Source organism: Erythrolamprus reginae, chromosome 2 (assembly GCF_031021105.1).
Source record: "Erythrolamprus reginae isolate rEryReg1 chromosome 2, rEryReg1.hap1, whole genome shotgun sequence".
In the NCBI taxonomy this organism is placed as follows: domain Eukaryota; kingdom Metazoa; phylum Chordata; class Lepidosauria; order Squamata; family Dipsadidae; genus Erythrolamprus; species Erythrolamprus reginae.
Genome location: NC_091951.1, coordinates 336,801,129 through 336,813,905, shown reverse-complemented (window position 1 = coordinate 336,813,905; position 12,777 = coordinate 336,801,129). Strand labels below are relative to the sequence as shown.

At 38.1% G+C, this 12,777-nt stretch overlaps 1 protein-coding gene across 4 annotated transcripts in view; it reads right to left on the bottom strand.

The window, feature by feature from the left end:
• ATP8B1 (ATPase phospholipid transporting 8B1) overlaps positions 1-12,777 on the bottom strand; it is a 134,354-nt gene that overhangs the window by 48,761 nt on the left and 72,816 nt on the right. For all 4 annotated transcript variants that reach the window (XM_070743503.1, XM_070743502.1, XM_070743504.1 and 1 more), the window contains 6 exons: positions 9,944-10,016; positions 9,776-9,846; positions 8,633-8,715; positions 7,911-8,069; positions 7,202-7,290; positions 2,420-2,610 (listed from right to left, as the gene is read on the bottom strand). In XM_070743503.1, the coding sequence (XP_070599604.1) occupies positions 2,420-2,610; positions 7,202-7,290; positions 7,911-8,069; positions 8,633-8,715; positions 9,776-9,846; positions 9,944-10,016 (666 nt within the window). The remainder of the gene's footprint in view (positions 1-2,419; positions 2,611-7,201; positions 7,291-7,910; positions 8,070-8,632; positions 8,716-9,775; positions 9,847-9,943; positions 10,017-12,777) is intronic.

Here is a 12,777-nt window from a genome sequence, read left to right as displayed (position 1 = left end):
CAGGTGTTGGATGAAAACAGGGGAGTGCCTAAGACGCCTGTCAATTGACTTTATTGAACAATGTGACCGGTGACACTTGGGGAGTGGGGCATATGCTATTTTAATTATACTGTAACCCTGGGGAATAATTAGTGGCTAGAACGCAGTATTGCAGGCTAATTCTACCAACTGCTAGCAGTTCGATTCTTACCAGCTCAAGGTTGATTCAGATTTCCATCCTTCCAAGGTTGGAAAATGAGGACTTAGATTGTTGGGGGAAATATGCTGGCTCTGTAAACTTCTTAGAGAGGGCTGTAAAGTACTATGAAGCAGTATCTAAGTCTAAGTGCTATCTGCCAATTTTCACACCCTAATCAGAAAAGGAACACACTTTTCTGCTTCTCTTTAATTATTTTGATATGCAAAGAAAAAAGAGAATAAAGGCAACATCTTGTAACTGTATTTGTACAATATGTTAAATGTGGATTTGATTTACAAAATTAACAAAAGTGGGTCTGTGAATATATGCCCTGTGTATCTTTGTTTCTTTTCTTTTTCCTCTTTTCTTTATAATTTTATATATTTTCTCTTTTGCTTTTTGCATTCAATTAATTAAAAAAAGGTTTCTTGAAAATAAAATTAAACCAAGTTAAATCTTCCTGAGCTTAGCATCTTGTACAATCCCAACCAAAATGGTTGACCATCTCTTAGACCTGCTTAAAGGACAAGATGTACCTCCATTGATGAAGGTATCAATGCAGAGATAGTCCTGTCCAGCCAGTGAATCTGGAATCCATAATACTGTATTAAGATTCAGGATCAACTGCAGTGAAAAAATAATGTACTCTCTCTATCCCTTCCTCTCTTCCAGAAACTCTTCCTCTTCCAACAACAACAACAACAACAACAATTGGTAAGATGCAATATTTTATGACTGCCCATGTCATCCTGGCAGTCATGTCATAGAATACCATCCTACAAAAATACCTCACCTACAAAAAGATATTGATAAAATTGAACAGGTCCAAAGACAGGCTACAAAAATGGTGGAAGGTCTTAAGCATAAAACTTATCAGGACAGACTTCATGAAACATAGAAACATAGAAGACTGATGGCAGAAAAAGACCTCATGATCCATCTAGTCTGCCCTTATACTATTTTCTGTATTTTATCTTAGGATGGATATATGTTTATCCCAGGCATGTTTAAATTCAGTTACCAACCACATCTGCTGGAAGTTTGTTCCAAGGATCTACTACTCTTTCAGTAAAATAATATTTTCTCATGTTGCTTTTGATCTTTCCCCCAACTAACTTCAGATTGTGTCCCCTTGTTCTTGTGTTCAATTTCCTATTAAAAACATGTCCCTCCTGGACCTTATTTAACCCTTTAACATATTTAAATGTTTTGATCATGTCCCCCCTTTTCCTTCTGTCCTCCAGACTATACAGATTGAGTTCATGAAGTCTTTCCTGATAAGTTTTATGCTTAAGACCTTCCACCATTCTTGTAGCCCTTCTTTGTACCCATTCAATTTTGTCAATATCTTTTTGTAGGTGAGGTCTCCAGAACTGAACACAGTATTCCAAATGTGGTCTCACCAGCACTCTATATAGCGGGATCATTATCTCCCTCTTCCTGCTTGTTATACCTCTAGCTATGCAGCCAAGCATCCTACTTGCTTTCCCTACCGCCTGACTGCGCTGTTCACCCATTTTGAGACTGTCAGAAATCACTACCCCTAAATCCTTCTCTTCTGAAGTTTTTGCTAACACAGAACTGCCAATGAACTCAATCTGTATAGTCTGGAGGACAGAAGGGAAAAGGGGGACATGATCGAAACATTGAAATAGGTTAAAGGCAGTGAAGGGCTACCAAAACTTTTACTACCACACTGTGGGCATGGTTTATGCATTTTCTTTCAACATCCTTCAGTGCAAATTGGGTGCTCTGGGGTGGAGTTCCATTTTCGCTACCCCACTGTGTTCCCACCCATTCGGGCAGCAGCCCACCCCTTGTTAGAGGGTTAAATAAGGTTCAGGAGGGAAGTGTTTTTAATAGGAAAATGAACACAAGAACAAGGGGGCACAATCTGAGGTTAGTTGGATCAGAAGCAACGTGAGAAAATATTATTTTACTGAAAAAGTAGTAGGTGCTTGGAACAAACTTCCATCAGAAGTGGTTTGTAAATCCACAGTATCTGAATTTAAACATGCCTGGGACAAACATAGATCCATCCAAAGATAAAATACAGGAAATAGTATAAGAGCAGACTAGATGGACCATGAGAGCTTTTTCTGCCGTCAATCTTCTATGTTTCTATCCACACATAAATATTTACTATCCCTCAAATGACAACTGGAACCTTATTAAACCTGACTTATTAAAACAACTTCAAGTTTATACTCAAATTATAATGAAGGATCCTGTCTTTCTTACCTCACATAGAGGGATATGGGAACCATGGTGTTAAGCACAATGATGTAGCCCCAAAAGTTAAGGAAGCCGCGGTATTGAGAGGAATAATCTTCACCATCATAGAGGTACCAAGAAGAATTGCCAATTTGTTGCTCCCAATAAGTGTGTCCAATAGCCAGGCCGGCAGACGCCAGAATGAGTAATACGAAAATCTGAAATATAAATGCAACCAAAGCTGTGCTTGTGAAATAATATTCTATCCCTTAGAGATGATCATGAAGAATCTCAGATTCACACACTGGTGCTTGGAGAGGGGAGAAAAACAGATCTGGTCATGGCTGTTGCAAATGAATTAAGAACTTTCTGTCCTAAAAACTGTAGCACATCTAGAGTGGGTCTTCTCCGGGTCCCATCAACTAAACAATATTGTTTGGCGGGAACCAGGAGAAGAGCCTTCTCTGTGGTGGCCCCGACCCTCTGGAACCAACTCCCCCCAGAGATTAGAATTGCTCCCACCCTCCTTGCCTTGCGTAAGCTTCTTAAAACCCACCTCTGCCGCCAGGCATGGGGGAATTGAGACACTCTTTCCCCCTAGGCCTTTACAATTTTATGCATGGTATGTCTGTATGTATGTTTGGTTTTACAATAGGGGTTTTTAACTGTTTATATTGGATTGTCATATGCTGTTTACTACTGTTGTTAGCCACCCCGAGTCTACGGAAAGGGGCGGCATACAAATCCAATAAAATAAAATAAAATAAAATTTAATGATATGGGTAACTCAGCAGCACAAAGACTAAACTAATATCAAAACTAAATGTGTCACCACCTTGTACATTATCTACCAATATGAATCCAAAGAATAAGATCAGAAATTGCATAGCGCAATGCACAAAATAAATAATTAGATGTGTTGTTGTTGTTGTTGTTTTAAATTCCATAATCTTCACAATGGCTTCCTCTGACTCACTATTCAAACTGTATAAGAAACTACGGAAAGAGTTGGCTGCGCTTAGCTTGTAGAGGTAAGCCTAAAGGAAAGTGATAATAATCTGGTAATCATCTTTCAATAAGTGAGGTAGGCTGACACAAAGGACAAAGAACAGAGCCAATTACTGTTCCTGCAGGTGGCAAGACAAGGATCAGTGGGTTGAAATGATTTTAGGAAGAACTTCATAATAGCAAGAGACGTTTGTCCTTTTTTCAGGAGCAGCTGGCTGTTTCCAAATGTCTTCTGCAGTCACGACTCACGACATAAACTTGTCAGGTGTTACATCTTTTCTATCACGCTCTACGGAGTGGAGGGTCTCTGAGAGAAAGCCACTGGATGAGACTAGGATCATTTGAAATGTGGATTTAGAGGCAGCTGTTACGTAGAAGCTGGGCAGGCGAGGGTTTCACTTACTGGCCGCTACCGGTACACACTCCCGGTGGCATAAGGTCTCCCTTCTGCGCTTGCACAGCAACCGAAATCTCATGGGACAATGCTTTCACATGCGAGATTTCACCGATTCTCAGCTATTTTATTTATTTTATTTTATTTTATTTTATTTTATTTTATTTTATTTTATTTTATTTTATTTTATTTATTTTATTATTTTATTATTTTATTTTATTTCATTTTATTTTTATTTATTTTTATTTTATTTTATTATTATTTTATTTTATTTATTTTATTTTATATTTTATTTTATTTTATTTTATTTTATTATTTTATTTTTTATTATTTTATTATTTTATTATTTTATTATTTTATTATTTTATTATTTTATTATTTTATTATTTTATTTATTTATTATTTTATTATTTTATTTATTTTATTTTATTTTATTTTATTTTATTATTGATTGATTGATTGATTGATTGATTGATTGATTTGGATTTGGATGCCGCCCCTCTCCGAGGACTAGGGACGGCTCACAGCATACATAAAAACAGAACAATAATGTAATCCAATTAATACTACTATTTAAAAACAATTAAAAGAAAAAAAATTAACCAAACAATTAACTTATTAACCACACATTCAGCAGTCATACGTAAGGCGGTCAGGGGAAGATCTAAAAATCCCAAGCCTGGCGGCAAAGATGAGTTTTTAAGCTCTTTCGGAAGGCAAGGAGGGAGGGGGCAGTGTGAATCTCTGGGGGGAGTTGATTCCAGAGGGCCGGGGCTCCCACAGAGAAGGCTCTACCCCTAGGTCCCACCAACCGACACTGTTTGGTCGATGGGACCCTAAGGAGGCCAACTCTGTGGGACCTCACCGGTCGCTGGGATTTGTGCGGCAGAAGGGGGTCTTGGAGATAATCTGGTCCTGTGCCATGTAGGGCTTTATAGGTCATAACCAACACTTTGAATTGTGCCCGGAAACTAATCGGTAGCCAATGCAGTCCGCGGAGTGATGGTGAGATGTGGGCATTTCTTGGAAGGCCCAAGACTGCTCGCACCTCCCTTATGAAACCAGGTTGCAACGCCTTGGTCTCTTCAGCCTTGAAAGATGGCGTTTAAGGGGTGACTTGATCGAAGTGTATAAAATCATGCATGGGATAGAAAAGGTGGATAGAGAAAAATTCTTTTCTTTATCACACAATACTAGGACTAGAGGGCACTCCCTAAAGCTCATAGGTAAGAAAGTGAGGACAAAACAAGGGAAATATTTCTTCACCCAGAGGGTCGTTGGTTTATGGAACTCACTTCCAGAAGAGGTTGTGACAGCTGACAGCCTTGATAGCTTCAAGGCAGGATTAGACAGAGTCATGGATGCCAAGTGTATCGGTGGTTATTGAAATGGATGTCCATGTGCCGCCTATATGTTGGTTGAGGCAGGCAGGATCCCCTTGAGTACCATTTGTTGCGGGTCAAGGGAAAGGGAGGGTTTTGCCTTCTCTTTCTGCTCAAGATCCCCATGGACAATTGGTGGGCCACTGTGTGACACACAAATCTGGACTCGATGGGCTTTGGCCTGATTCAGCATGGCTCTTCTTAGGTTCTTATGTTCTTACCCGTTGCAACCCACTACTGAAGTTGGGTTGAGAAAATCAGAAATGAAAAGGTGATCAGCCACCTAGGAAAACCAAGGGAAATCACCAAAACCATCAAAAAGTAAAAGTTAGAATATTTTGGACATGTGATGAGACACCTGGAAAAATACGCCATACTTCACTTAATCCTCCAGGGAAAGACAATTGAGATCCAGGCAAAAGAAGAATTTAATGGCTTCAAAAATCTAAGGGACTGGTTTGGAAGAAACTCAACAGCACTTTTTGGTGTGGCTGCTGATCAAAATAGGATCATCAACATGATTGCCAGCATCCGGCAATGATATGGCACAAGAAAAAGAAGAAGGCTGTTGGTATTTGCTTACTTGCATTTAAGAAGAGGTATTATGCAGAATATGTACTTATTTTGTTTCTTGCTTTTCTTGCTAAATAGGCTGCTGAAGGTACTTCTCTTAATGATTGGTCACTTAGCAGTGGTTAGAAGTTATGACAGAGCCCATAGACAACCTGGTTGTGGAGTCCAATGGCTGCACACCGCTCCCAAGGGCACATGGGTGCAGTTTATGTGCTTGGCAACCAGCACATTTTTATGGCTGCTTTCAGGCTCACATGAATGTGGTTTTTGGAGTGGTGTTTGTTTGTTTGTTTTGCTGATTTCTGGCATTTACTTCCAGTTTTGGCAAAAACACACAAGAACAAGGGGACACAATCTGAAGTTAGTTGGGGGAAAGATCAAAAGCAACATGAGAAAATATTATTTTACTGAAAGAGTAGTAGATCCTTGGAACAAACTTCCAGCAGATGTGGTAGATAAATCCACAGTAACTGAATTTAAACATGCCTGGGATAAACATATATCCAGCCTAAGATAAAATACAGAAAATAGTATAAGGGCAGACTAGATGGACCATGAGGTCTTTTTCTGCCGTCAGACTTCTATGTTTCTATGTTTCTATTGGATAAAACAGAAAGCAGAATTTCCCCCCGGAGATTAGAATTGCCCCCACCCTCCGTGCCTTTCGTAAGCTACTTAAAACCCACCTCTGCCGTCAGGCATGGGGGAACTGAGATACTCTTTCCACCTAGGCCTTACAATTTACGCATGGTATGCTTGTTTGTAGGTATGATTGGTTTTAAAATAAGGGTTTTTTAGTTGTTGTAGTATTGGATTTACATGCTGTTTTTATTATTGTTAGCCGCCCCGAGTCTACGGAGAGGGGTGGCATACAAATCCAATCAATCAATCAATCAATCAATCAACAAACATAAAATAAAATAAAATAAAATAAAATAAAATAAAATAAAATAAAATAAAATAAAATAAAATAAAATAAAATAAAATAAAATAAAATAAAATAAAATAAAATAAAATAAAATAAAATAAAATAAAATAAAATAAAATAAAATAAAATAAAATAAAATAAAATAAAATAAAATAAAAATAATAAAAAATAAAAATAAAAATAAAAATAAAATACCATTGCTTCTTTAAGAAAAGTTGTAAAATCAGGTGGGATAACATGGTGTCCTACCTAATGACTGATGAGACTTGCAAACATAATTCCAGGCCTAATTATGGTCATAAGTCAAGGACTACTGTATCTGTATTAATACATTGAAGATGCTTCCTTACAAATATGGATCCTGCATTCCATTTGTCAAGACTGTTTGCAAGAAAGCCAGAAACCTTCTTCCCTGATACCATGATCAATATTTGACTCTAACAGAGTAATAAACAATTTTGTGCTACAGCTTTTGTTAACTCTAGCTAAATACCAGGGAGGAAAAGTAAACTGAAATATCTTACCGTGTACACCATATAATTCATAAGAGAGTCAATTTTGGTCCTTTTAAACCGTGTTTTCCCACTGTTCTTCATTATTTTTGTGTCAGACCCTACAATCATATAAAAACCACAGCGTAAATGTCATTATTTTCAGACACATATTAATAATACAATGTTCCCTCAATTTTCGCGGGTTCAAACTTCGCGAAAAGTCTATACCACGGTTTTTCAAAAATATTAATTAAAAAATACTTTGCGTTTTTTCCCGCTATACCACGGTTTTTTCTGCCCAATGACGTCATATGTCATCACCAAACTTTCATCCACCTTTAATAAATATTTTTTTTAATAAACTTTAATAAATAAACATGGTGAGTAATAATCTAAATGGTTGCTAAGGGAATGGGAAATTGCAATTTAGGGGTTTAAAGTGCTAAGGGATGGCATGTGATACTGTTCATAGCCAAAAATAGTGTATTTACTTTCGCATCTCTACTTCGCGGAAATTCAACTTTCACGGGCGGTCTCAGAACGCATCCCCCGCGAAAATGGAGGGAACACTGTACACATTTATTTTTGTAGATGCATAATAAGAATATTTTGGCAATTTATTATGTTGCATTATTTAGCATAGTCTTAACATGTCAAAAACTGAACACATTTGTGCGAAAACCTGTCTCTTTTTACATCAAAAAGCCAGCAAGTGATATCTCATTCATAAAATAAATACCTGCAAATATGACAAGTCCATGACATACTTCCGTGTTCCGGATTTTACAACCACGCAACAGAATTTTATCAGAGTCCAAAGCATATCTTTTTCCTCTCCATATCAAGGTGCCTGTAAATTTATCTAGACGATTGTTGGGTTCTTCACACTCTACCAGGCCTAGATGGTTATTAAAAAATAGCAGCAAGAGGAAAGAAAAGATTCTGGATCAAAACATTGTACTTGAAAATATTTTCATGACAGATTGCTCTACGTGCCTCTAACTTTATATCCTAACTCTATTATCCACTGTTGACTGTAGCAGTAGTAGTAATAGTAGTAATAGTAATAATAATAATAATAATAATAATAATAATAATAATAATCCTAGTTAGAGTCTGTATTTTGCACAACCTATTTGTATGAAGTGGTTCTTATGTACCACTTTGGAGACAGAGGATCACAATCAGAATGGCAATTAAGTTTAGTACTCAAATTAACTTCTGCTAACTAAAAGTTATCCTCATGGAAAAATGTTTAAAACTTAATGGCTTCTACTAAGAAGTAGAAGGGAATAGCAGGTTCTAATGTTAATGGGGTTTTCTTGGTTACTGGGTTCGTTAAAAAAAACCTTTGGAAAGGTTCCTTGTCTTAAAAACTGGATAAAAATCTTTAGATTTAATGGAAAATAAATTACTACAGATAATTTAGAGATTGAAAAGCAAAAGTATGCTTGAACAAACCATCAAATACTGCAAGTGCACTTTCTTCCTGAAGGCACCTGTCTGTTACTTCCAGGGACATTTTGAACTTTAAGTTGGTTTCACTAGCAGAGAGAGAGAAAGACATAAGTTGCAGTGGTAGAGGTTTAATAAGAAAAATGAAGGATTTCAGTTCTTTTTAAAAGCTTGTTAAGACTCTGCATTTATTTACTGTTGATTACATTTTGTCTTTCCTATTTTTCTGGTTATTATAGAAACATAGAAGACTGACGGCAGAAAAAGACCTCATGGTCCATCTAGTCTGCCCTTATACTATTTCCTGTATTTTATCTTACAATGGATATATGTTTATCCCAGGCATGTTTAAATTCGGTTACTGTAAATTTACCAACCACGTCTGCTGGAAGTTTGTTCCAAGGATCTACTACTCTTTCAGTAAAATAATATTTTCTCATGTTGCTTTTGATCTTTCCCCCAACTAACTTCAGATTGTGTCCCCTTGTTCTTGTGTTCACTTTCCTATTAAAAACACTTCCCTCCTGGACCTTATTTAACCCTTTAACATATTTAAATGTTTCAATCATGTCCCCCCTTTCCCTTCTGCCCTCCAGACTATACAGATTGAGTTCATTAAGTCTTTCCTGATACGTTTTATGCTGGAAGTTTGTTCCAAGGATCTACTACTCTTTCAGTAAAATAATATTTTCTCATGTTGCTTTTGATCTTTCCCCCAACTAACTTCAGATTGTGTCCCCTTGTTCTTGTGTTCACTTTCCTATTAAAAACACTTCCCTCCTGGACTTTATTTAACCCTTTAACATATTTAAATGTTTCAATCATGTCCCCCCTTTCCCTTCTGCCCTCCAGACTATACAGATTGAGTTCATTAAGTCTTTCCTGATACGTTTTATGCTTAAGACCTTCCCCCATTCTTGTAGCCCATCTTTGGACCCGTTCAATTTTGTCAATATCTTTTTATATTTAAAATATGAATAAAGCAACAGTGGCAAAACCTATAGGCCTTCCCTGCATGATATCTCAAAATGAATTGTATTCCAATTTCTAGATAGGCCCCACGACCAAGTAATTACATAGATTAAAAGCTGTACACAAGCAATATTTTGGGCATGTTTGGAGAATGAAAGAGAGAATAAACAGACTTACCCATCTAATTCAGCTGTTTCAACGTAACAAAGGCTATTGGGCTCTGAACTGGACAACAATAAAATATCAGCCTAGTTAAATAAACAAAAAAAATTCAATGTACATAAGCTCAACATTAAAATTTTCATTTATACAAATTTATACAAAATTCAAAGTTTTTGTACTTACAGGGACAAATGCATTTTTCCTCAAACGGATGATATCACCAACTGCAATGTCTTTCCATTTTGTGTTCTGAAAACTAAGTAGCAAGATATTTATTTGCACATAGAAATGCGTACATTATATACACAGAAATGAAATTATAATTTAATAATTATTAAAGTAAAGCCTCTAGCATTTTGCTCCAAAAATGTATAGAACAGTAATACTAACTTCCCTATAAAAACTTTTAAATGTTTAGCAGGCATTCTGATTTACGATATTTGATATTTATGATTCAGGGAACAACATCAGCAGGCATCACTGTGCCATTTTGCATAATACAAGGAGTGTGAAAATAAATAATTATAATTTATTATTTCTAAATTTCACATTCTCTTTCTCATCTGCAGAGTCTGCGGAGAGGGGCGGCATGCAAATCAAATAAATAATAATAATCATAATAATCTAAATGTTGGCATCCTTCTTTCTACAGAAAGTTAAAACATTTGGTCTTACATACCACTAAATCTCCAGGATTATAGATACTGTAAATTTCATTTTTCTTTCAATGGAAGGCAAATATACAGTATGTGTCGCATCATAATTTTGCAAGATCCAATCTGGGTCAGTCACCAGGACCAGAGATTTATAATTCCAAGCTTTCAGAGTCATGCTGGAGCCTATGTTCAGGACTTTCTCTCTACTGGAATATGTGCTTTGGGCTATTCCATGAATCATATTTATCTGGTGCCTTCCTATTGGTTGATTGGTGTGTTGATGGCTGGTGATTGGCTGTTGTTTCCTCATGATGACAAGCCCTCGGCTCCTAAGCTCTTGATGAGCTGGTGGTAAATCAGCACTCCTATTAACTGACAAGGGATCTGTTTCCCAGGTGTTCTGTCTGGGTCCCCCCAGACGCCAACACCAACTAAAAAGAGTATCCAGACACACTGGTAAAAAGCAAAGGCAGTTTATATATTTGAAAGCAAACACAGGTAACAAAAACTGTTCTTACAGACAGGAACGTTATGAAGCTCCACAGAGGTTTCACGATGGCCAGGCAATAAAACAGGATTCTTGCTGGCAAAAACAACACTGGAGGTAATAAAACCCATGCCTCCCCCAAGTCTTCAGCCTTCGAAGCCACAAGCCAGGATCAGAGACGCCAAGAATCGAAGCAAGGTCACAGGACTCCCAATAGATAACTCTCCACAATACAGTAAGGGCGGGCCTGCCTTTTCAACTCTGCTGAGGAGAACCACACCCAAACCCAGCTGTTACCAATTCAGGGATGGAAATACCTTGCTAATTGGCCCCTTCTTTGGGCTGCCCGTCTCTGCCTCATATCTATGATAGCCTGGGCGTCTTCATCTAATGAATCCAGGCTACTCGCTGGGGAGAGTCCCCCCCCCGGGGGTCTCAGGCTGCTCTCTCTCCTCCTCTTCCTCTTCTGCCTGGTCCTCCCCCTCCCGTTCATCGTCCTCCCCCTCTGAGCATGGATCCGGCAGAGTTCCAGCCGTTCCCTGAGGAGCCTCAGGCTGAATCACAACACCCAGGTTTCATGATTGAATACCAATGTTAGGCCGAAGCCATCGTTGACTTGGAGACTTTGGCTTGTCACACTTTATGCTTTAGAATGTATTCTTGCTGTGGGAACTTGGGAGGAGCTGTTGCATGAAGAATGTAGACAAGTAGCCATCGTTGTGAGTGGTCCTCGACCAACTCTAGTAATGATAGATTCTGAGGAGGATGAGCCAGGCCCATCTTGGTACCCTGGACCAGTTGTTTTGCTGATGCAGAGAGTGAGAGAGAGGGAGAGATAGACATGGATGAACCTAGCGGGCCACCAGAGGTGATAGATATGCCAATGACAGTAGGGTCTGACTTAGAGGAGGAGGAGGAGGAAGACCATGAGCCTTTCTTAGATGCCTGCTTTAGAAGACTGAGTAAAAGACAAGAATACTTGTATGGGAAAAGGAAGTAGTCTGTAGTTTGTTAACTCTAGGGAACTGTTGACCACTCTCCATAGGTATTTAAGGGGAATATTCCCATAGGAATATTCATGGGAAATTCGGGGTGGAGTTTCAACATTTTGTAATGGAGTCAGTTGAGGTTCCAGCCATGTTACGCTAGCCAACTCTTATTCTCTGCTAAAATCCTTGGAGTAGAATTGCCCTGTCCGCGGAGAGTATGGAAAGGTGTTAACTGTAAGTCAATGAAACTGAAGACTCTTTATCTCATAAAGGAATGTGCAATTAGTTTTGATCTTTGGCAGCAGCCTAGCCACTTTTAACTCCTCTCACCGAGAAGCTGCCAAGATGAACTCACATGCATGAATTTGGCTTGTATAAATGATACTTGCTATATAAAAAGATTGATTTGAAAATATCAGTGAGTGGATTCCTCCTTTGTTTTCAATCTGCGTAGGTCCAGAATAGAACAGCCATAACCAATTCCTTCTAGATTTTCCAGGTCATCCTTTGTTCATTAACTGCCCGGAAGCTGATGGGAGTGGCAGACACTTTGGCAGAAGATGACTGGTCAATGTGATCAACTTGTGGGTGTGAAAGCAAGGGAATGAACTTTAAACTGGGTGGAGAAACCCTTTGTAGCTTTAGATTTGGGTTTCTCACAGATTTGCCAATATGGCTCTGTTAATAAATTGGAACTTTGAGGAATTCTGTGCCTAAGATTCTGATTTAATTTTGGATGTTATTTGGAACCTTGACAACCAATTTATCAACAACTGAACCCCTGTGTTCAGTTCTGGAGGCCTCACCTGCAAAAAGATATTGACAAAATTGAACGGGTCCAAAGACGGGCTACAAGAATGGTGGAAGGTCTTAAGCATAAAACGT